At 41.3% G+C, this 23,662-nt stretch overlaps 1 protein-coding gene across 9 annotated transcripts in view; it reads left to right on the forward strand.

Annotated features, from left to right (window-relative positions):
• CACNA1G (calcium voltage-gated channel subunit alpha1 G) overlaps positions 1-23,662 on the forward strand; it is a 380,651-nt gene that overhangs the window by 289,070 nt on the left and 67,919 nt on the right. For 5 of the 9 annotated variants that reach the window (XM_056550710.1, XM_056550708.1, XM_056550703.1 and 2 more), the window contains 5 exons: positions 5,205-5,222; positions 5,653-5,804; positions 8,003-8,112; positions 15,585-15,718; positions 19,970-20,040. In XM_056550710.1, coding sequence (XP_056406685.1) covers positions 5,205-5,222; positions 5,653-5,804; positions 8,003-8,112; positions 15,585-15,718; positions 19,970-20,040 — 485 coding nt within the window. The remainder of the gene's footprint in view (positions 1-5,204; positions 5,223-5,652; positions 5,805-8,002; positions 8,113-15,584; positions 15,719-19,969; positions 20,041-23,662) is intronic. The other 4 variants (XM_056550704.1, XM_056550707.1, XM_056550706.1 and 1 more) reach the window with 1 other exon arrangement.

The raw sequence follows: 23,662 nt of genomic DNA on the forward strand, positions 1-23,662 counted from the left end.
GCAGCAAATCCATTTTAGTATTGAAAGGTACTTATTTTCCTTATGGAGATCCCACTAGGTAGTCTTTAGGGCAATGCTCCTTGGAAAACATATGAAAAATAGCTCTAATAGGGCAGTCACCTTTAGCACTAGAGACAGTTTTCTTCCTTCCGAAGGAGAGTAGTTTTTTATCTACTATTATTGGGAGCTTACATAAGCGTAAATTAGCTTTAGCCACTACTTTTATTGCCAGGTATATTAGAGCATTTTTATGGTAACTTTGTGGTGCTGACTCTGAACTAATGGAGTCAATGGATGCCCCCATTAAAAAAAATAAAAAATAATAATAATATATATATATATGATGCAAATAAAATTATTGGTCAGAATTAAGGGCCTCCTGCATGGGCTGATAATCAGCGGAATGAACCTTTAAAGGAACACTTGTTTATGGTAATTGACCCGCAAAAAAACAGGACAGAGATCAGACGACGAACAAGAAAACGCTATTTTGTCAGCTGATCTGATTGTATATGCAGGCCTAAAAATCATTGTTAGTCAGCCGCGCATCACACGTGAAAGTGTAGGACGGCACACACATCCAGCAATGACTGAACTGGGTAAAAGGCTCCATAAAGAAACATTGATCTACCAGATCAGGGCACAATTTAGGCACACTTTAGCTCATGTAAAATTGCTGTTAACCTACTCACCAAGCACATGGCAATTGTAAACACATAAAATACCTAATGGCAGTGTATTCGGTACAAGAACAGAACAAAGTAAATTGATTCAGATAGTCAAGTATTGGATAAAAAAAATGTTGTTTGTAAGATTTTATTTTGCATATGTTAGCGGTGCAATGATGTTGGAGGCTTCAGAAGTAGTCTGCCATTATATTTCTGTCCCATCTGCCGAGATACCTTTACTGCATCACCTTGATTTTCTGGTGGAGCCTCTCCCTCTCCTCAATAAATTCATTCAGATTACCTGGAATTCCATGGCTATGGTGAAAATGTACCTTAAAGAGGTTGTCTCCTCTCCCCTGATTACTCCTACTCTGCTGCTGCCCTGTGCTCACACTTTTGGGTTGCTGGTGGATGGGTTGGGGTCTGAGGCACAGGCCTTCTAAAGCAGAGCTTGTGGATGGGAACCATGATTCCCAGGTGTCAACCAGATGGAAGATAAGAAGAGATATTTACAGAACCAATCATGTATGCTAAATGAAGCCAATTGCAAACCTGTTTAGGCTGCTCTGCACATAGAGACATGAATTAGGGGAGAGGACTACCCCTTTAATGCTCATATGAGTATAAAAACAGACAGAAATATGTATAAAAGGTAGTAAATATAAAATGTTAATACATGTGCATATATTTAACATATAAATAGAATAAACCCAATACAAAATAAGTAATTCAACAATCTGCGCCCTCCAGAAACATCCAAATAGAGAAGATTGTTTTACATCTTTTTTTTTTTTATATATGGAGACACTTGTCGTGTAGAAAGAATAATACAAATGTTTAATTTGTTGACTGCATTACAAGTCTCAATAGACCCGGTCTGCAGTAAGAAAACCACGCGGTGAATCAATTACATAGTAAAAGTTAGCAATGTTGCAGATACAGACCAGCAAAGTGATCACGTCCGAGATAAGGGGAGTAGAAGTGACACCAACACAGTCAAAGATCCTGCTTTTAATTATTCATTACTACTGTATACATCTACAGATACAGGTCATAATATAGTAAAACACTACAGTAGAATCTGAGGGGTATCCAGTATCTCAAAAACTAGAGTCAGTTCAGCAACATTAAAGCCATTTTTGGATTCAGCACCCACAAAATACCTTATTTTTTCAGACATCATGAACTAAAAACATGTATTTTTCCTGTGGCTGTGTCATAATTTACCTAGAACGAACGCCATAGGTTGGATGAGTTTGTAGAAAAAAAAAGTCATTTTTATCATCGGGCAAGCTAAACTTCTTGGATTAAAAACAAGGCAAATGTTCATTACAGTCAGAGTAGTAACATACAGAAATGTAGAAAAACTATTGAGAGAAACAATCACTTTTTTTATTTTGTATTTAGATCTTACTGGCGATACGTAATATTATTGCAAGATTCCTATTCTTGGACCACATGGACAACCATCAAATCCCCTCATGAAATCTACAAATTGGTCTACTGGATGTGGCCAGGGCATATAATGAAGTATTATAAAACTGTTTCAATAGGTCAGTCTTATGTAGGATTTCTGAATCTTAGGGGTATACTTATTTCATCAGAAGTCCAAGGTTCATATTAATGGATGATCTAGAAAAACAGCAGCCACATTCCAGTTGCATATAGATGTATAGGTACAGAAGTTGTATATAGATGTATAGGTACAGAAAATATGGCAGACTGTGTCTTTAACATTCACGAGCGCAGTATTAATTAAATAATTCATGAAGGAAAGCAGAAAGACACCCTTAAAGGGGTACTACCGTGGAAAACTATTTTTTTTTTTTAATCAACTGGTGCCAGAAAGTTAAACAGACTTGTAAATTACTTCTATTAAAAAATCTTCCAGTACTTATTAGCTGCTGAATACTACAGAGGAAATGGTTTTCTTTTTGGAACACAGTGCTCTCTGCTGACATCTCTGTCCATTTTAGGAACTGTCCAGAGCAGCATATGTTTTCTCTGGGGATTTTCTCCTATTCTGGACAGTTCTTAAAATTGACAGAGATGTCAGCAGAGAGCACTGTGGTCATGATGTCAGCAGAGAGCTCTGTGTTCCAAAAAGAAAATAATTTCCTCTGTAGTATTCAGCAGCTAATAAGTACTGGAAGGATTAAGATTTTTTTAATAGAAGTAATTTACAAATCTGTTTAAATTTCTGGCACCAGTTGATTTAAAAAAAAAAAATAAGTTTGCCACAGTAGTGCCCCTTTAAAGTGGGTGTTACCAAACTGGTGTATTTGTATAAAAGCAGACCAAGACCCAGCAATTACTACTGGGTCCATGAAGGGATGAATATTGACACTAAATGGCATCTGCTAGATTTCATCCTAGTTTTCTCCTGCAAAAATCAATACATATAGATGTTTAGAGTTCTGCAGGCAGCAAGAGAAGAGGGTGAGAGTTTCATTCAAAGCTTTGTTATAGGGCCCTGTCATGTCTATCTGCACCCAGCAGGCAAATATGGGGTACTTTTTCTTAGCTCTGTTTGCATTTTACATAGCAGGACAAAGGGAAGGACATTTTATAGAAATCAATCCTGGGATTTTTTTGTATTTGTTTCCTAAAACATATTCTTACTAATTGAATTGTGGGAAGAATAAGATATATAAGAATACAAAAAAAAAATAACAATTCAACAGCAGCTATCAGTATAATATATTAGGGACCTTTAATACACTGAGCCCCCAATTTTCACATGATGATACCCTTCAGTTACATTAGTCATTTTACTCTAACACATTACTTTCTATCTGTGATTATGTGACTATTTTTAGTGCATTCAGGACAGTGAAGAGGTTATCCATCCTTAGGGTAGGCTATTAATACTAGATCAGTAAAGGTCCAACACTGTGCTCTTCTGTTTGAAGAGGCTGCGACTCAGAGACCAGGTGAGACATTGTGATCTCCTGCTACAGTCCATACTTAGCTGGGTACTGGCAGTAGCAGGCAGTTCCCGGTGCTCTCAGTCTAGTAGTTTTACCCAATGCTCTACCCAATGCTTTCTAGCATCTGGTACGATATTTGGTATATATATATATATATATTTACAGTAACACCTAAAGGTGGCCATACACTTTCAATAATTGTCAGCCCAACAGTTATCCATCCCGACCTCTCCATACACGTGAACATTGGGCACGGCCAAGCATTCATGTGTCCTCTATGGGGATGGGGGGTGAGCCACAGCCAGACAGTTTTGATAGTGGTCTATCTCTCCTAAAACAACAGGGTCAGCTGGTGACAATCCAGCATTGCTGACCCTTCTCTCCACTGACGTCATTTGTCAGTGGAGAGGTCTGGGGGCCGACTTTAGTATAAGGTGTATGGGCACCTTTACTCTGTACAGCCCCCTACATTGACATGAACAATGACAACCCTAACAGGAAGGCGGTGCAGAAAGGTCACTATGTAGTATTAGCTTTCCTAATATAAGATAAATGCAATTTAAAGGGATACTCCGCTGCTCAGCGTTTGGAACAAACTGTTCTGAACGCTAGAGCCGGCGCCGGGAGCTCATGACATCATAGCCCCGTCCCCCTCATGCTGTCATGCCCCGCCCCCTCAATGCAAGTCTACGGGAGGGGGCGTGACAGTCGTCACGCCCCCTCCCATAGACTTGCATTGAGGGGGCAGGGCATGACATCAAGAGAGGCGGGGGTATGACATCATGAGCTCCCGTCACCGGCTCTAGCGTTCAGAACAGTTTGTTCCAAACGCTGAGCAGCGGAGTATCCCTTTAATGTTTTTTTTCCCCAGATAAACCCTTTATGGGCTTATGTATATACTAGTATGTGGCATCCATGGGAGGCTGATAATGTGCCTCTAATATATGGACATACATGTATATAGCGTTTTCTTTTCTTTTCTAATGGTTTTGTAACCTACACATCACAAGGGGGGTTATGGCACCTTGCGGATTTATTAGATTGCCCACAAGGCTGCATTACCAACCCATAGTGCACCAGCAACCAGAAGTAATAGTTAACAGTAAGGATTAGTATAATGGCTAGGAAGGGTGCAAAAGTACATCACTATATGGTGCAGAAGCCTTGCAGTGCCCTGTAAATAGGAGTTTTGTATTTTCATTAATTCAGCAACGACTTGTAAAGGAAACAAGTACTGTCAACCGGGACCTCATAGGGAGCCGCTAATAAACAAAATATAGCCAGAGTCAGAATCCAATATGTATGCAAATGTGTGTTACTTTTTCCATATAAATTGTGTTTTCAATAAAACAGGATAGTATAGGATCATGTAAAACCCCGACTTGTGCTCAGATATGATGAATATAATAGACAAGCTGACAAGCATCTAGCATTCACTCCATCTAGACTATCTAGGTGCTCTTGTAATGATGGATAGAATTCCTTAACCAACACAACCCATTATGTGGTAACGTGGTTCCCAGTTTCAGTATTTATGTTCCACTATGCACAATGTATTCTGTGCTTTTCATTCTGTTCTCTGCATTTTCATCTCTTCCTCTACAAGTTCTTCCATGGGATGTTCGTAAGTTTTGTGTTTGGGAAAAGTCCTTTTTTGTTGAAGCTTTATCTGTACTCATGTTTTGTATCATCTGTAAAGTGAAATCTGAATACGTAATGTGAATTGGATATTTCTCGGAGTAAATGTTTCTATGTGCAAGAAAATGAGGGCGACACTAGTTACCTGGGACCGATTTTGGAAAATATTATTTATCACACAAAAAAGCTTTAATCAAAATGTGAAAAGTTTGTTACATTTAATTGTGTATGAAGTTTTGCAATTTTATTTCTATTATGTTTATGCATTAGTCTCTTTTATCTAGAGCATGGCAATTGCAAGTGCATGGGGTGCATGCATGACTTGGAGAAGGCAAATATGGCTAGAGGTCTGAGAAATTATTATAATTTTTGTCATAAATAACACTGAATTCAGTATTTGTTTGCCTTGTTTGTAGAAGCTCAGTGCAAGCCTTACTATTCAGAATATTCCCACCCCCGTCTTCTCATACATCACATGTGCACAAGTCACTACCTAGATCTTTTCATTACCGGGGTTATTGGACTTAATGTTGTTACTATGGCCATGGAACACTACCAGCAGCCAAAGGTAAAATGGAAGAAAACTTACATTATTAGTTAACAATAATCTTATTCTTGGTCTTAGGGCCCTTTTATATGGGTTGATTCTTGACCGAATTAACTCCCATAGGAACTGTGGTTTCGATTATTGCCATTGTGAAATGTTCTCTGATCAGCCAAAGGTTGACACACCACTTGGTTATCAGCTGATCACATTGAATATGCAGATCTAACAATCATTGTATGTTGGTAGCTCGCCTTCCCGTGTAAACAACGGATGTGCTACCAACAGTAATGGAAGTGAACGGCTGCACAAATGATTGAGCGGTTCAATTGCCTTCTGTCTAAACTATCTGTGGTTATTTATGTGTTAAATTCTTATAAATAAGTAATTTAAAGAGAGACTGTCAGGTCCTAAGGGCCTTATATACCAGGCATTTGACCTAACAGGTTAGGATATCGAAACGGTCCTCAGCTCATTGCGATGCTGCAGAGAACTGAAAAGCCTTGGGTTCACATATGTCCGGCATAGGGGAACTCAGCCTAAATCTTGACGCAAATGATGCCACAACTGATGACAACTTGTCATCAGTTGTATGGCATCCGGCGTTTATTGTTTGTGGACAAAGGACAATGGAACGCAGCAAGCTGCGTTCCCCTGTCCGGTGCCCTCCGGCGTGACCAACCAAATGGCCTCAAAATTGAGATGCTGGATGATTGACTATCCCATTCGAATAAATACCTTCAGAATATGAAAAAATGGAAACAGAAATTCGAAGTGCATGTGCCGTTACTCCTGGTAACAATATATCTCACATAAGAAGTGGTCTTGCTCACCTTTAGGTGTTGTACTTTGAGCACAACACCATGTAGCGCTTGTGGCCGAAGCAGTGATAGGGGTTCCGGGAGTGCTGCCGGCACCACCTTGTCCTGGAAGCCTCCTGGACGGTCTCGTAAATGCATGATACAGTAGCCGTGACAGCGGAAAAAATGCAGGTGCGGTAAGGCGCTCTCCTTGGGATGGCTGGTCCTCCACTCAGTCAAATGGAACAGACTCTATTTAGAAATATAACAAACTATTTATTGTAAAAACAAAGACAAACAGACAACTCATTGTCCGTTTGTCTTTGTTTTTACAATAAATAGCCTTACCACACCTGCATTTTTTTTCGCTGTCACGGCTACTCTATCCTCCATTCGAATGAATGGGATCAGTTCTAGAATCAGTTTTCCTCCGGTGCACGCCGGAAGGAAACTGTGCCGGACGCCGCACATTTGTGAACGCAGCCTAACATAACTTATCTCCTGTCACGGGGAGAGGACACTCTGGTTTTCAGTCATGTTCATCACACCCCTCCCCACTAGTCAGGCTTGATTGGTAGAAAATGTGAAACTGTATCCATGATGATTTTGGAGCTTTAAAGGGGTACTCCGGTGGAAAAAATTCTAATCAACTGGTACCAGAAAGTTAAACAGATTTTTAAATTACTTCTATTTAAAAATCGTAACCCTTCTATTACTTATCAGCTGCCGTATGCTCCAGAGGAAGTTAATTTATTTTTTAATTTCTTTTCTGTCTGACCACAGTGCTCTCTGATGACACCTCTGTCCATGTAAGGAACTGTCCAGAGCAGGATAGGTTTGCTATGGGGATTTGCTCCTGCTCTGGACAGTTCCTGACAAGGACAGAGGTGTCAGCAGGGAGCAGTGTGGTCAGACAGAAAAGAAATTCAAAAAGAAAAGAACTTCCTCTGGAGCATACAGCAGCTGTTAAGCACTGGAAGGATTAAGATTTTTAAATAGAAGTCATTTACAAATCTGTTTAACTTTCTGGCACCAGTTGATTTAAAAAAATATGTTTTCCACCAGAGTACCCCTTTAAATCCCTATTCTCAGAAGCATGTGGGCAAACTACACAGTTGTCTATAATGTCCAAAGGCTACTGTGCCTACACTGCATTTTCACCCCTCTCAAAAAGCTCATCAGAAGATCATTGTTAGAATCATTGTTGGAGATATTGAGAAAATAATAATTTTTATATGACAATGAGACTAGTCAACAATTCTAGTTAGCGATATGTTCTAGAGTCTCCAAATGAAAAAAATTTAAATTTGCACCATTAATAATAAAACAACTATGTAGTAAAAAGACAAATAATCTGTATTCAAAAACATTAATGTTAAAGACGTTGCCTTTCAGGCGCTAATGTCGACTGTTTTCTTTCAGGTATTGGATGAAGCTCTGAAGATATGTAACTACATTTTTACCTTAATCTTTGTCCTAGAATCAGGGTGCAAAATGATTGCATTTGGATTCCGACGTTTTTTTAAAGACAGGTAAAAAAAAATTTTGCATAGTAATTATTTCAACTATTTCAGATTGGTTTGTGTTTGACAATCTAAGGTTCACCTGGTTTTTTGGACACATTTTGCATGGATGCCAGGAAAGGTTTTGGTGTACACGCTTACACGCAACCTACGCCAACAGTATGGTGGGCTAGTATGTGTCAGAATACCTTTTTCTTCGTCGTATAGAAAAGCATAGTCTACTTGTAATGTCCGTTTATTTGTTTTTGCATTTTTCCGTTTTAGGCCCTGTTCAGACCTTGTTTTTCATTCATTATCTGTTTCTGTGCGTTTCTTCCAGGCCTGGAAGAGTTAAGCCTTTCACCCATGTGCTAGGCGGGTGTGGATATATAACTCCAGCTCCGTCTGTATTCTAGTTGCTGGTTATTCAGTGCAATACACTTTGTCTGTTTGTGCAATAATGCTACTATGTCTGCTTGAGCATTTACCTTGTACTTATCTTGTTATTTTTAGGATTGTATGTCCGTTCTGCTAAGTCGCTGTTCACACTGTGTGTTTTCTTGTATCAGTTTTCTGAGTTTGTGTAACAAGACATCCCTGTGACCTTTTAATGGGACTCTAGGGAATTGTGTTTTAGTACAAGATATCTCTGTGCTCCATGGTGGACTCTGGGAGATTGAGCTGTAGTAACAAGACATTCCCATGTTTTCCTGTTTGAGTTTTTATTCCTGTTTGTTCCTGGAGTCTTTGCCGACTCGTCCGTTTCCCAGTCTTGTGTTCTGGACCTAATCTGTTTGTTAGTTATCTGTGTCCAATGTGAACAGTGTTCTATATTTATATCCTGTGGGTTGATCTGATGTTTGTCCTTTGTACTTGTATCTGTTTGTGAACAGTCTCCTATGTTCCTGTTAAGTTTGCCTGTTTATATTCCGCCCTGTTAGTATTTGTATCCTCTCTGGAATATCTGGTTGTCTGGTAGTTTTCCGTTTCTGTTTCTGGCTTGTGACCGACTATGAACAGTCATGACCATAAATGTTGGCACCCCTGAAATTTCTCAAGAAAATGAAGTATTTCTCACAGAAAAGGATTGCTGTAACACATGTTTTGCTATACACATGTTTATTCCCTTTGTGTGTATTGGACCTAAACCAAAAAAAGGGAGGAAAAAAGAAAATTGGACATAAAGTCACACCAAACTCCAAAAATGAGCTGGACAAAAGTATTGGCACCCTTTCAAAATTGTGGATAAATAAGATTGTTTCAAGCATGTGATGCTCCTTTAAACTCACTTGGGGCAAGTAACAGGTGTGGACAAAATAAAAATCACACCTGAAAGCATATAAAAATGAGAGAAGTTCACTTCAGTCTTTGCATTGTGTGCCTGTGTGTTCCACACTAAGCATGGACAACAGAAAGAGGAGAAGAGAACTGTCTGAGGACTTGAGAACCAAAATTGTGGAAAAATATCAACAACATCAAGGTTACAAGTCCACCTCCAGAGATCTAGATTTGCCTTTGTCCATAGTGCGCAACATTATCAAGAAGTTTGCAACCCATGGCCCTGTAGCTAATCTCCCTGGGTGTGGACGGAAGAGAAAAATTGATGAAAGGTGTCAACGCAGGATAGTCCGGATGGTGGATAAGCAGCCCCAAACAAGCCCCAAAGATATTCAAGCTGTCCTGCAGGCTCAGGGAGCATCAGTGTCAGCGCGAACTATCCGTGGACATTTAAATGAAATTAAACGCTATGGCAGGAGACCCAGGAGGACCCCACTGCTGACACAGAGACATAAAAAAGCAAGACTACATTTTGCCAAAATGAACTTGAGTAAGCCAAAATCCTTCTGGGAAAACATCTTGTGGACAGATGAGACCAAGATAGAGATTTTTGGTAAAGCGCGTCATTCTACTGTTTACCGAAAACAGAATGAGACCTACAAAGAAAAGAACACAGTACCTACAGTGAAATATGGTGGAGGTTCAATTAAGTTTTTTTTTTTTTTTTCTTGCTGTCTCTGGCACTGGGTGCCTTGAATATGTGCAAGACATCATGAAATCTGAGGATTACCAATAGATTTTGGGTCGCACTGTAGAGCCCAGTGTCAGAAAGCTGGGTTTGCGTCTGAGATCTTGGGTCTTTCAGCAGGACAATGACCCCAAAAAGCACCCAGAAATGGATGGCAACAAAGCGCTGGAGAGTTCTGAAGTGGCCATCAATGAGTCCAGATCTAAATCCCATTAAACACCTGTGGAGAGATCTTAAAATTACTGTTGGGAAAAGAGAGACCTGAAGCAGTTTGCAAAGGAAGAGTGGTCCAACATTCCGGCTGAAAGGTGTAAGAAGCTTATTGATGGTTATAGGAAGCGACCGATTACAGTTATTTTTCCAAAGGGTTTGCAGCCAAATATTAAGTTAAGGGTGCCAATAATTTTGTCCAGCCCATTTTTGGAGTTTGATGTGACATTATGTCCAATTTGCTTTTTTTCTTCCCTTTTTTGGTTTAGTTCCAATAGACACAAAGAGAATAAACATGCGTACAGCAAAACATGTGTTACTGCAATCCTTTTCTGTGAGAAATACTTCATTTTCTTGAAAAATTTCAGGGGTGCCAAAATTTACGGCCATGACTATATATTATTAGCTTTTTTACGCCCCTGCACTTTAGCGCAGAGAGGGAGCTGCTCCAAGTTGTCAATCCATCACTTAGGATGGATGGGCAAGTAGGCATGGAGAGTATTTTTAGGGTCAGTTTAGGGCTCACTCTCCCTGTTCCTCCCCAGTCGGTCGTGACAGAATAACCAGCCCACCTACTTGCTCTGGTGCCACATTCCGTATACCTTAATTCTGTTTGAAGTGGACCAGATGCAAGGACCTCTTCGCCTTGTCTGCTGCAGTAATGGCATTCCTCCATCCTGAGCCAAGCATCTGCGTCCAGGTGGCATTTGAGGAGCCACCTGGGCGCCCAGGTATTTTTTGTAAAAAAAATTTCTGGTATGTTTTTTTTTTTTGCTTATTTTGTGCTTTTTTAGAAGGTCCGGTGGCCCCTCTTTAAAGGGGGGGTACTGTAATGTCCGTTCATTTGTTTTTACGCCACTGCACTTTAGCGCAGAGAGGGACCGGCTCCAAGTTGTCGATCCACCGCTAAGGATGGATGGGCAAGTAGGCAGGGAGAGTGTTTTTAGGGTCAGTTTAGGACTCACTCTCCCTGTCCTCCCCGGTCGGTCGTGACACTACTATGCTTTTCTATGCAGTGGGACACTGTAAAAAGCTTATACCACACTGTATACTTTTTTTTTTTTTTTACAACGGGAGTTAATGGCAAGATTCCCATACAGCAACATATGTCTAAAGCTTCAGTCATTGCATATTTAGGTCAGCATTTAGCATCAGTGTGTAAAGCCAAGACCAAAAGTGGAATTAACAGCTAACCTGTAGGGTTATTTTTGCTTCCTGAAAGTTATGATAGCAAAATGTAACACTGTTCAATAGATTTATATAATTAAGAGCAGGATTTCTGAGTAAAAACCTGAATTAATCATTACAGGACTCCTAAGAAGGCAGTGAGAGTCCTGCTTATCCTGCCAAGTATCCTCAAAATCGCAGAAAAATTAACTTTGTGCCAGAAACTAATTTTTAACCTGCTGAGCCATATGTTCAACTTGATTCGAGCTCAAGGCCATTAACCCTTGCCTCAGGAATAATTTGCCTTTTAGTACACAGCCCTGCCCCGTAATAAAGAACAAGATCCACCCCTGAATCTTGTTAAGAAAGCATACAAAACCAATACAAAACACACAATATACTCAATAAAAAAAAAAAAAACATTTCATGCCCCAAATGGACACTCTCTCAGGCTATGTACCTATATTTTCAGTTTAAATCTAAAGCGTTAAGACCCATGTATACTACGGAATTTCTGCTCTGAGAAATAGTTTTCAATAGGATTCTGCTGCTTTGGGCACACTGCTGAATGCCAATAGCCAACTCCGCTGAATGAACATATTCATTCTTTCGGCTAAATTTCGCTCAGAACTCCATTGCTGGGACGTTGCATGTCATTTCAGAGGCGGCTGCTGCACATTCTCTAGAAATTCTCTAGGCAGAGATTCTATAGTGTGTATGGGGCCTAAGACACTAAACCAATACATGTATTTCTCATTACTTACAGTCTCATGATCAGGTCTTAGTCTATATTAAGGGTTCTCCTATTTAAAGGGGTTATCCAGGAAAAAACTTTTTTTTTATATATATCAACTTGCTCCAGAAAGTTAAACAGATTTGTAAATTACTTCTATTAAAAATTGTAATCCTTTCAGTACTTATGAACTGCTGAAGTTGAGCTGTTCTTTTCTGTCTAAGTGCTCTTTGATGACACCTGTCTCAGGAACTTTCCAGAATAGAAGCAAATCCCCATAGAAAACCTCTTCTACTCTGTGCAGTACCCGAGATAAGCAGAGATGTCAGCAGAGAGCACTGTTGCCAGACAGAAAAGAACAACTCAACTTCAGCAGGTGATAATTATTGGAAGGATTAAGATTTTTTAATACAAATAATTTACAAATCTGTTTAACTTTCTGGAGCCAGTTGATATAGAAAAAAAAAGTTTTTCCTGGAATACCCTTTTAACTTAAAAAAATGTAGCACGGAGTTATTGGGTGGGTGAACTGGATTACAATGAGGTATCACTTACCTGGATCAGTGGTTGGATTTTGGAGATATCTATTGTATTAACCCCCATAGCTAATATGTAAATATCCGCCTTTGCGCAATGGAGGCGGGAGCATGCATGCTTGGTATGCTGGATCCCGGTTCAATTGTACAAAGCCAGCCAATTCCAGATTAGCAATGGAGGCTTATAAAACAAGTATCTCCAGAAACGACACCTCTTTGTAATTCGGTTCACCTGCCCTATAACCCTTTGAATTGCGTCAGTGCGGGTGACCCCGCTCTCACTTTCCCTTTAAGGGAACGCCGGCGGAATTTTTTTTTTTTAATCAACTGGTGCCAGAAAGTTAAACAGATTTGTAAATGACTTCTATTAAACAATCCTTATCCTTTCAGTACTTATTAGCTGCTGTATAATACAGAGGAAATTATTTTCTTTTTGAATTTCTTTTTTGTCTTATCCACAGTGCTCTCTGCTGACACCTGATGCCCGTATCAGGAACTGTCCAGAGCAGGAGAAAATCCTGACATGGACAGAGGTGTCTACAGAGAGCACTGTGGACAAGACAAAAAAGAAATTCAAAAAGAAAAGAATTTCCTCTGTAGCATACAGCTGCTAAAAAGTACTGGAAGGGTAAAGATTTTTTAATAGAAGTAATTTAGCAATCTAGGCAAGAAAAAAGAAAAATTGGAACGCGCTCACCTCCTCCGTGCAAGTGCAGTCAGTCCTCCTTCACTGTCTTCAGAATAAAAGTCCAAGTATTCATAGCACTGGTAAAACCATTCGTTTATTGAAATTCCATTAAAATCGACAGGATACAAAAAAGGTGCACACCGGCATGTTCGAGGTAAAAACCTCCCCCTCTGGCGCGTTTCTGCCCTACCGGTCCTTAATCTATGATTAAGGCCCGGTAGGGCGGAAACGTGTCAAAGGGGGAGATTTTTACCTCTAACATGCCGGTGTGCACCTTTTTTGTATCCTGTCGATTTTAATGGAATTTCAATAAACGAATGGTTTTACCAGTGCTGTGAATACTTGGGCTTTTACTTTACAAATCTGTTTAACTTTCTGGCATCAGTTTATTTAAAAATAAGAGTTTTCCACCGGAGTACCTCTTTAAGTTGGTAAGCATTTGTAAAAATGGAATGTGTTAGACTGTTCTCTGAACGGCGTCCTCCACTTAGATAAGATGGTTCATATGCTGCTGCCCCAGGGAGCAATGCAATCACAGCTAGAGATCAGTATAATCTGCAATATTGCAATGAATTCTCTACTGACTATGAGCTCATTTCTCTTTTTCCCATAGTACATTAGAGAACATCTCTTGGGTATAAACATTAACTCATTAAAGAACCATCAAACCCAGAAAACAAGTCAATGTATGCAGATGAGCTACTAATGGCATTCACTGGGTATAAAAGTTGAAAACACATGTAGGTAATTGTGAGAATAGTAATTCTTCATCATGTGTTGGTTTGGTTTCTTGTCCTATTAAAACACAAAGCCTTTAAATATTTATGTGACAAAGGGAAATGGATTGTATTACACACTATACTAATTTGTCTCTCTTTAAATAGGCTGTCTGGTTTATAGGGTTAATTGACGGTAATCTCACATTCGTAACCTTGTGTCCTTCATGAAAATTCATGTCTCTGTTTATGAAGAACCCACTATATCTGTGTATTACACATGTCCACTGATTTTAGTTGGTACCATTTAAAGGGGTACTCCGCTGCTCAGCGTTTGGAACAAACTGTTCCGAACGCTGAAGCCTATGCTCATGATGTCATAGCCCCGCCACCTCATTATGTCAAGCCCTGCCCCCTCAATGCAAGTCTATGGGAGGGGGCTTGACATATAGCACCAGGGTACAGTGGTCCCTCAATATACGATGGTAATTCGTTCCAAACGACCCATCGTTTGTCGAATCCATCGTATGTTGAGGGATGCGTTCAATGTAAAAGTGCATTAAATACTCACCTGTCCCCGCCGCTCCGGACCGGGTCCTCACCGCTCCCGATGGTCTCCCAGGGGCTCCCGATGGGGTCCCGCTGCTCTGGCGTCTTCTTCTGGGTCCTCCGGCATCTTCCGCATCTTCACCGGTGTCCGGGCCTCGCTTTCTGGTGACGTTATTACGTTGTTGCGCCGGGACGGCGTGCGCAGCTACGTAATAACGACGCCGGAAAGCGAGGTCCGGACCCCGGAGAGGACCCGGAGCAGCAGGGATAGGTAAGTGAACCTGCTCGGGCACATTACACTGCTATCCGACAGCAGCTTAAGCATTTTGCGCTGCCGGATAGCAGTTAACGCGATGGCCCCGACATATAAAAGCATCGTATGTCGATGCTGACATCGACATGCGATGGCCTCTGAGAAGCCATCGTATGTCGATTTGATCATATGTCGGGGCCATCGCATGTCGGTTGGGTTACTGTATTGTCATCATAGCCCCGCCCCTCATGACATCACATCCCGCCCCCTCAATGCAAGTCTATGGGAGGAGGCGTGACAGCCGTCATGCCCCCTCCCATAGACTTGCATTGAGGGTACGGGGCTATGATGACAATACGCTGGTGCTATATGTCACGCCCCTCCCATAGACTTGCATTGAGGGGGCGGGGCTATGATGTCACAAGCTCCCGGCGCCGGCTCCAGCGTTCAGAACAGTTTTATACCCTGGTGCTATATTTCATGGAAATTGAATATTTACTCCCAGTTCCCTTACAGATAACAGCTGGTTGTTCGGGATCACAGCAGGACATTCTGTGACCCAAATTTTTTGGGAACCCATCGAACGACATTTAATATCTATGTCTGGAAATGTCTGTATTACAGATGGAATCAACTGGACCTAGCAATTGTTCTTCTTTCAATTATGGGGATAACACTGGAGGAGATTGAAGTGAATGCATCATTGCCCATTAACCCAACAATTATTCGCATCATGAGAGTTCTAAGAATTGCAAGGGGTATGTAAGCTGCATATGACATATTTAAATTTAAAGCTTGGTCATTTGAAGCTTTTGTAATGTACAGAATCGATGCTAAGGCTAAGTTCACTTTTATTTTTTTTTTCCGGCAAAACGATCCTAGATGGGTCTGAGCACAAATGACATTGTCGGGTCCCAAAGGATCCCATCGACATGAATCAGAGTGAATAGAAAAAAGAGGGAAAAAGGGTGGAGCGCTTCTGCTAGTAATGACGGGACTCAGGATGCCACGGTAGCACCGGACGATATTTACTAAAAGATTTCGGACAACGCATTTCGGCGCTGGCACGCGCCTTCCTCAGGTCCACATAACAATCAAGTAGGTGCGTCCTGGGGTGTGTTGCTGTGCCATGCCACCAAAGCACAGCAACACACCCGGGGACGCACCTACTTGATTGTTTTGTGGACCTGAGGAAGGCGCGTGCCAGCGCCGAAACGCGTTGTCCGAAATCATTTAATAAATATCGTCCTGTGCTACTGTGGCATTCTGAGTCCCATCATTCCTAGCAGAAACGCTCCACCCTTTTTCCCCTCTTTTTTCTATTCACTCTGCTTCTACATTTCAGTACCATTGGGATTATGGACAATGGAAAGTGAGCTGCACACTGTACGTATCCCACCCACCGCACAACCCTCACAGGGTATTGCTTGTTTTGTTAGACACCACCCCAGTGGATCAAGTGTGACACCCAGAATGAGGTGGTGGGTTCTGTCCATTTTTTTCCTACAAAAGCACACCAGAGAGTGCCCCTCTTTTTCTTTCTGCCTTTACACATCGACATGAATGTGACCTGTTGGGCGTCCGTTATTTTAGGGAAGAAAGATACCGGACACACAGTATTTTTTCTCCTCTTAAAAAGGTACTCTGCACTCTAAAAAGGTGATCTCTGCGCACCACCCAGCGTTCTGAACAAACGCCGGGTTACGGCAGCAGTGGTTGTGACATCACGCCCCTCCATTCATGTCTATAGGCATAAATGGAGGGGGTGTGGTGTGACATCCCGAGGGGGGTGTAGCATGACATTACGACCACTGCTGACGGAACCTGGATAGGGGATAAGATGTCTAGTAGCGGAGTACCCTTTTAACTCCCGACGGTCTCCTAAGTATCTGTCTCCAGCATGAGACCCAGCGTAATGTGATTCTACGGTACCGTGTCTCGCACTGGAGATGGATGCTATAGAGAAAGAGCAGGAAGCGTTTCTTTGGCTATCCATGCGCCCTCACACTGAGCAGGCATAGATAACTGGTGTAAGTTTTAGTAAATTTGACTGCAGGTGGCCACGCCGGCAGGGGTCAAGCTTGGCACATGAAAGACGAAAAGTCCTTTTTGTGCAAAATAAGCCATGCATTGAAACTTAAAGGGGTACTCCGCTGGAGAACATTTTTTTTTTTTTTTTATCAACTGGTGCCAGAAAGTTAAACAGATTTGTAAATAATTTCTATAAAAAAATCTTTATCCTTCCAGTATTTATTAGCAGCTGTATATTACAGTGCTCTCTGCTGACACCTCTGTCCGTATCAGAAACTTTCTAGAACAGGAGCAAATCCCCAAAGCAAACCTCTCCTGCTCTGGACAGTTCCTGATACAGACAGAGGTGTCAGCAGAGAGCACTGTGGACAGAAAAAAAAAAAAAAGAAATCCAAAAACAAAAGAACTTTCTCTGTAATATACAGCTGCTAATAAGTACTGAAAGGTTGAAGATTTTTTAATAGAAGTAATTCACAAATCTGTTTAACTTTCTGGCACCAGTTGATAAAAAATGTTTTCCACCGGAGTACCCCTTTAATACTTTTGTACACCAGTTTTCCCCGTGTGTAAATGTTGTAATCTTAGATATACAGTAGATGTTACCGCCCTGGCCTTTCCTTGAATTTAGGCAAGAAGTCCAATGTATTATTAAATTCAATATCATGTCATACTAACAAAATTATAGACCAAATGTTTATACTACCACTTGGTGACCGCACATAGATACATATAGCATATACTTCTAACAGAATAGACAGCTACTTTATTACTGGGTGCTGTTCCTCTTCATTTTTATCTGTTAATATAAAGGTTTGTACAAAAACACACAAAGAGCGCTCCGTAGTGCAATGAAAAGATGGTAAGGTTCCGCAATGTAGTTATTGGAAGCGCTTACATGGATGGTTGTGCTGTCAGGCAGGCACAACACTGGTGAGAGTATGGATATATATCCCAAATGCAGCCGATCCCATCCACCAGGGAACTGGTGTCCAACAGTATACACGAAAACCTCCAAACCACTCAGGGACTCATCCGGCACAGATGAGGAAGAGGCAATACCGCTACTGAGGCAGTATAGGACCCAGTAAGGTACGGTCAATGTAAATGTATTTAAGAACAACGTGTTTCAACGCCAGAGCAGGCGTCTTCCTCAGGTTCATATCACAGTGTGATTATGGATCTAAGAGCTATATAGGAGGCTGAAATAACAGCAGCGGCAAAAAAATATTGAAAATAAGCCAGCTAATCTATACCAAGGCTGGGTGCAGGGTATTTTGAAAGTAAAATATTGGCTTGTGAAACCAGCTAGCTGATCAATAACAAAAGTAGAATGAAAACAGCATATACATCTATATATGCTATACAGCAGCATTACAAACATATCTAATCACGTCCATACACAGTGCTGTATTTTTAACATGTCACTGCCACCTAGTGGCCAGTTAAGTTTTATACATAAAAACTTTTTGGGTGTCTCTAGTCAGTGTTATCCCTGAGGGGATTTACTTCCCCAAGGAATTTTGTTGTGATTTATAGTTGCCCGGAGACCCCTAAGGGCAACTTTTTGGTAGGAGGTTATACTAAGGCTTCAGCGTTGCTACTACATATGTACACTGAGACTGAAGTCCATCACACTCAATCTTTTTTAACTTGTTCTTAAAGGAGTACTCCGCTGCTCAGCGTTTGGAACAAACTGTTCCGAACGCTGGAGCCGGCGCAGTGAGCTTGTTACGTCATAGCCCCACCCCCTCATGACATCACACCCCGCCCCCTCAGTGCAAGTCTATGGGAGGTTATGATGTCACAAGCTCCCGACGCCGGCTCCAGCGTTCGGAACAGTTTGTTCCAAATGCTGAGGAGCGGAGTATCCCTTTAAAATTAAAGTAGTCATTTTGAATGCTGTCATTGTATATGCCACTACTATCTTTTAGCAAGTATCCATGAATTAAAATCCTGACTGTCTTAGTAAATACTACTTCACACAATAACATTTCTCGAGAATACTTTCTTAGAACCCTGTGCTATGCCTTTGTTATAACATCTCGAAATGTATGAAGGAATTGACAATTGGGTGTTATAATTGGACAGGGGGTGCCCATATATTCTGGTACTGTCCATTCAGTGTTGACAAAGTAAGGCTGTGTAGGGACGCCCACCCTTGACAAGGGTAATGGTAGTAGAGAGCGACCGATTATCGGTTTGGCCGATATAATCGGCCGATATTCACGATTTTGGACATTATCGGTATCGGCAATTACTTTGCCGATATAACGATAATGCCCCACCTCCTCAGCCAGAGACCGCCTCTGCCGCTGCCCCATTGCCTCCTCCTTTCCCGGTTTTATAATTACCTGTTCCCGGTGCCCGGGGTCTGCGCTACTTCTGGCTCCTGTGACGTCCTGCGCGCTGTGCAGCGCAATGACGAGTGACGTCCTCAACGCGACGTCACCATCAGTGACAGCTCAGGACGCCGCCGGAGCCAGAAGTATCGCGGACCCCAGGAACAGGTAATTATAAAACCGGGGATGGGGGAGGCAATGGGGCAGCGGCATTGGTGGTTGGACTAGGGAGGAGCCCAGGACAGGCAGGGGGAGAGAAGCGGAGCGGCGACGGTGGTCTCTGGCCCCGCAAAAGCCGCTGCAGCTCATTGATTTAAAGCGCCCGCTTTAAATCATTGATCTGCAGCGGCTTCTGCGGGGCCTGGGGTTTGGGGGAAAATAGACGATAACTTATACCGGAATATCATTATAACTTATCGGCTATCGGCCTGAAAGGTCACAGATTATTGGTATCGGCCCTAAAAAATCGATAACGGTCGATCCCTAAATGGTAGCACCCAGGAGTCAATTTATGTATAACACTTCAGGAGGAATAATATAGAGACTGCCTAAGATTTATGGGAAAAGGTGTCAGGAGTGGTGACGAGTCCTTTTTTGTGTGTTTGCTTACATTTTAATTATTTTGCCATTATTATACAGTTCTGAAGTTACTAAAGATGGCTGTTGGGATGCGGGCCCTGCTGGATACGGTTCTACAAGCTCTTCCCCAGGTACAGAAAAAAGACATAATGCATATTGTTTTTCAGTGTTACACATTTGTTTTATATTTCCTGTTATTTGGTATTTACTTTCAGGTTGGTGGTTGAACATGTGGTTGGCGGCATGGCAAAGGGGAATTCTCTATAATGCTATAATAATGGGTTGTAGACACAGGGGCTAGGCTGGTAAGAAATTTAGGCAAACAGAAATAGGTGGGTTTCTTTGCCAGCTAAGTTGTTGAGCTGCTATAGTATTTCTGCGATGTCAGACACATTATAGAGAGTGTAAAAACCTGGGCTGTATTCACAAGAAGGATGCCATGTGTGCCGTGCAAAGATGTTATGCTTGGTGCATGTTAAAGGGATACTCCGGTGGAAAACTAATTTTTTTTTCAAATGAACTGGTGCCAGAAAGTTAAACAGATATGTAAATTACTTCTATATCAAAAATCTTAATCCTTTCAGTACTTATTAGCTGCTGTATAACACAGAGGAAATTCTTTTCTTTTTGAATTTCTTTTTTGTCTTGTCCACAGTGCTCTCTGCTGACACCTCTGTCCATGTCAGGAACTGTCCAGAGCAGCATAGGTTTGCAATGGGGATTTTCTCCTGCTCTGGACAGTTCCTGATATGGGCATCAGGTGTCAGCAGAGAGCACTGTGGATAAGACAAAAAAAGAAATTAAAAAAAGAAAAGAATTTCCTCTGTAGTAAACATAGAAACATAGAATGTGTCGGCAGATAAGAACCATTTAGCCCATCATGTCTGCCTAATATCCTGAATACTATCAATAGTCCCTGGCCCTATCTTATATAAAGGATAGCCTTATGCTTATCTCTATCATATATGAAGGATATCCTTATGCTTATCTCTATCTTATATGAAGGATAGCCTTATACCTATCTCTATCTTATATGAAGGATAGCCTTATACCTATCCCTATCTTATATGAAGGATAGCCTTATGCCTATCCCTATCTTATATGAAGGATAGCCTTATACCTATCCCTATCTTATACCTATCCGTCTCTTATATGAAGGATAGCCTTATACCTATCCCTATCTTATATGAAGGATAGTCTTATACCTATCCCTATCTTATACCTATCCCTATCTTATATGAAGGATAGCCTTATGTCTATCCCTATCTTATATGAAGGATAGCCTTATACCTATCCGTATCTTATATGAAGGATAGCCTTTTACCTATCCCTATCTTATATGAAGGATAGCCGTATGCCTATCTCTATCTTATATGAAGGATAGCCTTATACCTATCCCTATCTTATATGAAGGATAGCCTTATACCTATCTCTATCTTATATGAAGGATAGCCTTATACCTATCCCTATCTTATATGAAGGATAGCCTTATACCTATCTCTATCTTATATGAAGGATAGTCTTATACCTATCCCTGTCTTATATGAAGGATAGCCTTATACCTATCTTATATGAAGGAAAGCCTTATGCCTATCTCTATCTTATATAAAGGATAGCCTTATACCTATCCCTATCTTATATGAAGGATAGCCTTATGCCTATCTCTATCTTATATAAAGGATAGCCTTATACCTATCTCTATCTTATATGAAGGATAGCCTTATACCTATCTCATTCATGCTTAAACTCCTTCACTGTATTTGCAGCGACCACTTCTGCAGGAAGGCTATTCCATGCATCCACTACTCTCTCAGTAAAGTAATACTTCCTGATATTACTGCAGAAACCTTTATCCCTCTAATATAAAACTATGTCCTCTTGTGGTAGTTTTTCTTCTTTTAAATCTCCTCTCCTCCTTTACCGTGTTGATTCCCTTTATGTATATAAAAGTCTCTATCATTTCCCCTCTGTCTCTTCTTTCTTCTATACATGTTCAGGTCCTTTAACCTTTCCTGGTAAGTCTTATCAGCAATCCATGTACTAGTTTAGTATCTTCTCTGAACTCTCTCTATAGCAGTGATCTACAACCTGCGGACCTCCAGATGTTGCAAAACTACAACACCCAACATGCCCAGACAGCGCATGCTGGGAGTTGTAGTTTTGTAACATCTGGAGGTCCGCAGGTTGAAGACCACTGCTCTATAGTATCTATATCTTTCTGGAGATACGGCCTCCAGTACTGCGCACAATACTCCAAGTGAGATCTCACCAGTGTTCTGTACAGCGGCATGAGCACTTCTCTCTTTCTACTGCTTATACCTCTCCCTATACATCCAAGCATTTCGCTAGTGTTTCCTGCTGCTCTATTACATTGTTTTCCTACGTTTAAGTCTTCTGTAGTATACAGCTGCTAATAAGTACTGGAAGGGTAAAGATTTTTTAATAGAAGTCATTTGCAAATCTTTTTTTTTTTTTTTTAAATACGTTTTATTGAAGATTAAACAAACATCAGCCAAAACGCCTCACAAAACAAAATGGTACAAAGAGAAGTACACAGATAAAGGCACTGAGAACATGTACAAGTAGGCAGAATGTAAACGACAGAATACCATAAAAAATCCGTCAGTAATCAGTGCAGAGAGGACATAAACTGAGGACAGCCAGTTGGGAAATCTTAACACAAAGAGAGGGTAAACGAGAAGAACGGAAAAAGGGGGATGGTATATATTATAAAGTTGGCAAAACAATATTGAAGAGAGGCCGTTGTGCAGAACTCAGCAGACACCGTCATATTCAGTCACGAGTGCTAAGCAAAGTATTCCTACTGTTAAAGCAGACCCATGCGTCCATAGAGAGGAGGGAGTACATACATCCGGCAAAGCAGCGCAACATACATAAAACAAAGGGGTACATACAACCACATCTAGAAATGAAAGGACAGTCATGACCCTAAATCACTTTAGGAGGATGTAGAGTATGAACACTGAGTCAATGGTGAGGAGCACCAGGGACCCCACACAGAAAGAAATTTACCAGGGCATTTTCTATTCTTGTAAACAATATGGGAGAAGGGTAGCATAGCATTAACCAAGGCTTTCCACTGAGACAGGGAAGGCGGGCCGGGGTCCATCCATTTGAGGGCAATCGCCTTCCTAGCAAAAAATAAGGATTCTCGCAGTAAGGTACGCACATAATGTGGCCACACTTCCTCATCCAGAACTCCAAATAAACAAATCAGAGGGTCACACCCCGGGGGAGGTTGGATAATTGTGGCAAGAAGACCAAGGACATCCTGCCAGAAGGATCTTATATCAGGGCAAGCCCAAATAAGATGCCAAAAATCAGCTCTAGCCGCACCACATCGATGGCAGACGTCCGAGTCAGAGCGACCCATTCTAAGTAGTCGAACGGGGGTGATATAACTATAATGTATAATATTTAATTGAATCAGTTTATTATTAGCAGAAGGAGATACCACCATATGTGAGGAAAGCATCTCCTCCAAATCATCTTTGGTCAGGTTGGGAATATGAGACTCCCAGTGTCGGACAGCCGGCAACCGGGAACGGGAGTTCTTGGCCTGAAGGAGGTGTGTATACAGGATGGACACCAGTCCCCTAGGACCCTGCGATTTTAAAATACCAATGAGAGGGAAGGCCGATATGGGCGCACTTCCAGCAGGGAATTGTGTTGATAATGCATGACGGAGCTGTAGGTATTTAAAGAAACAATGTCGGGGTATATCATAGTCTG

The sequence above is a fragment of the Hyla sarda genome, chromosome 13, assembly GCF_029499605.1.
Source record: "Hyla sarda isolate aHylSar1 chromosome 13, aHylSar1.hap1, whole genome shotgun sequence".
Lineage (NCBI taxonomy): Eukaryota > Metazoa > Chordata > Amphibia > Anura > Hylidae > Hyla > Hyla sarda.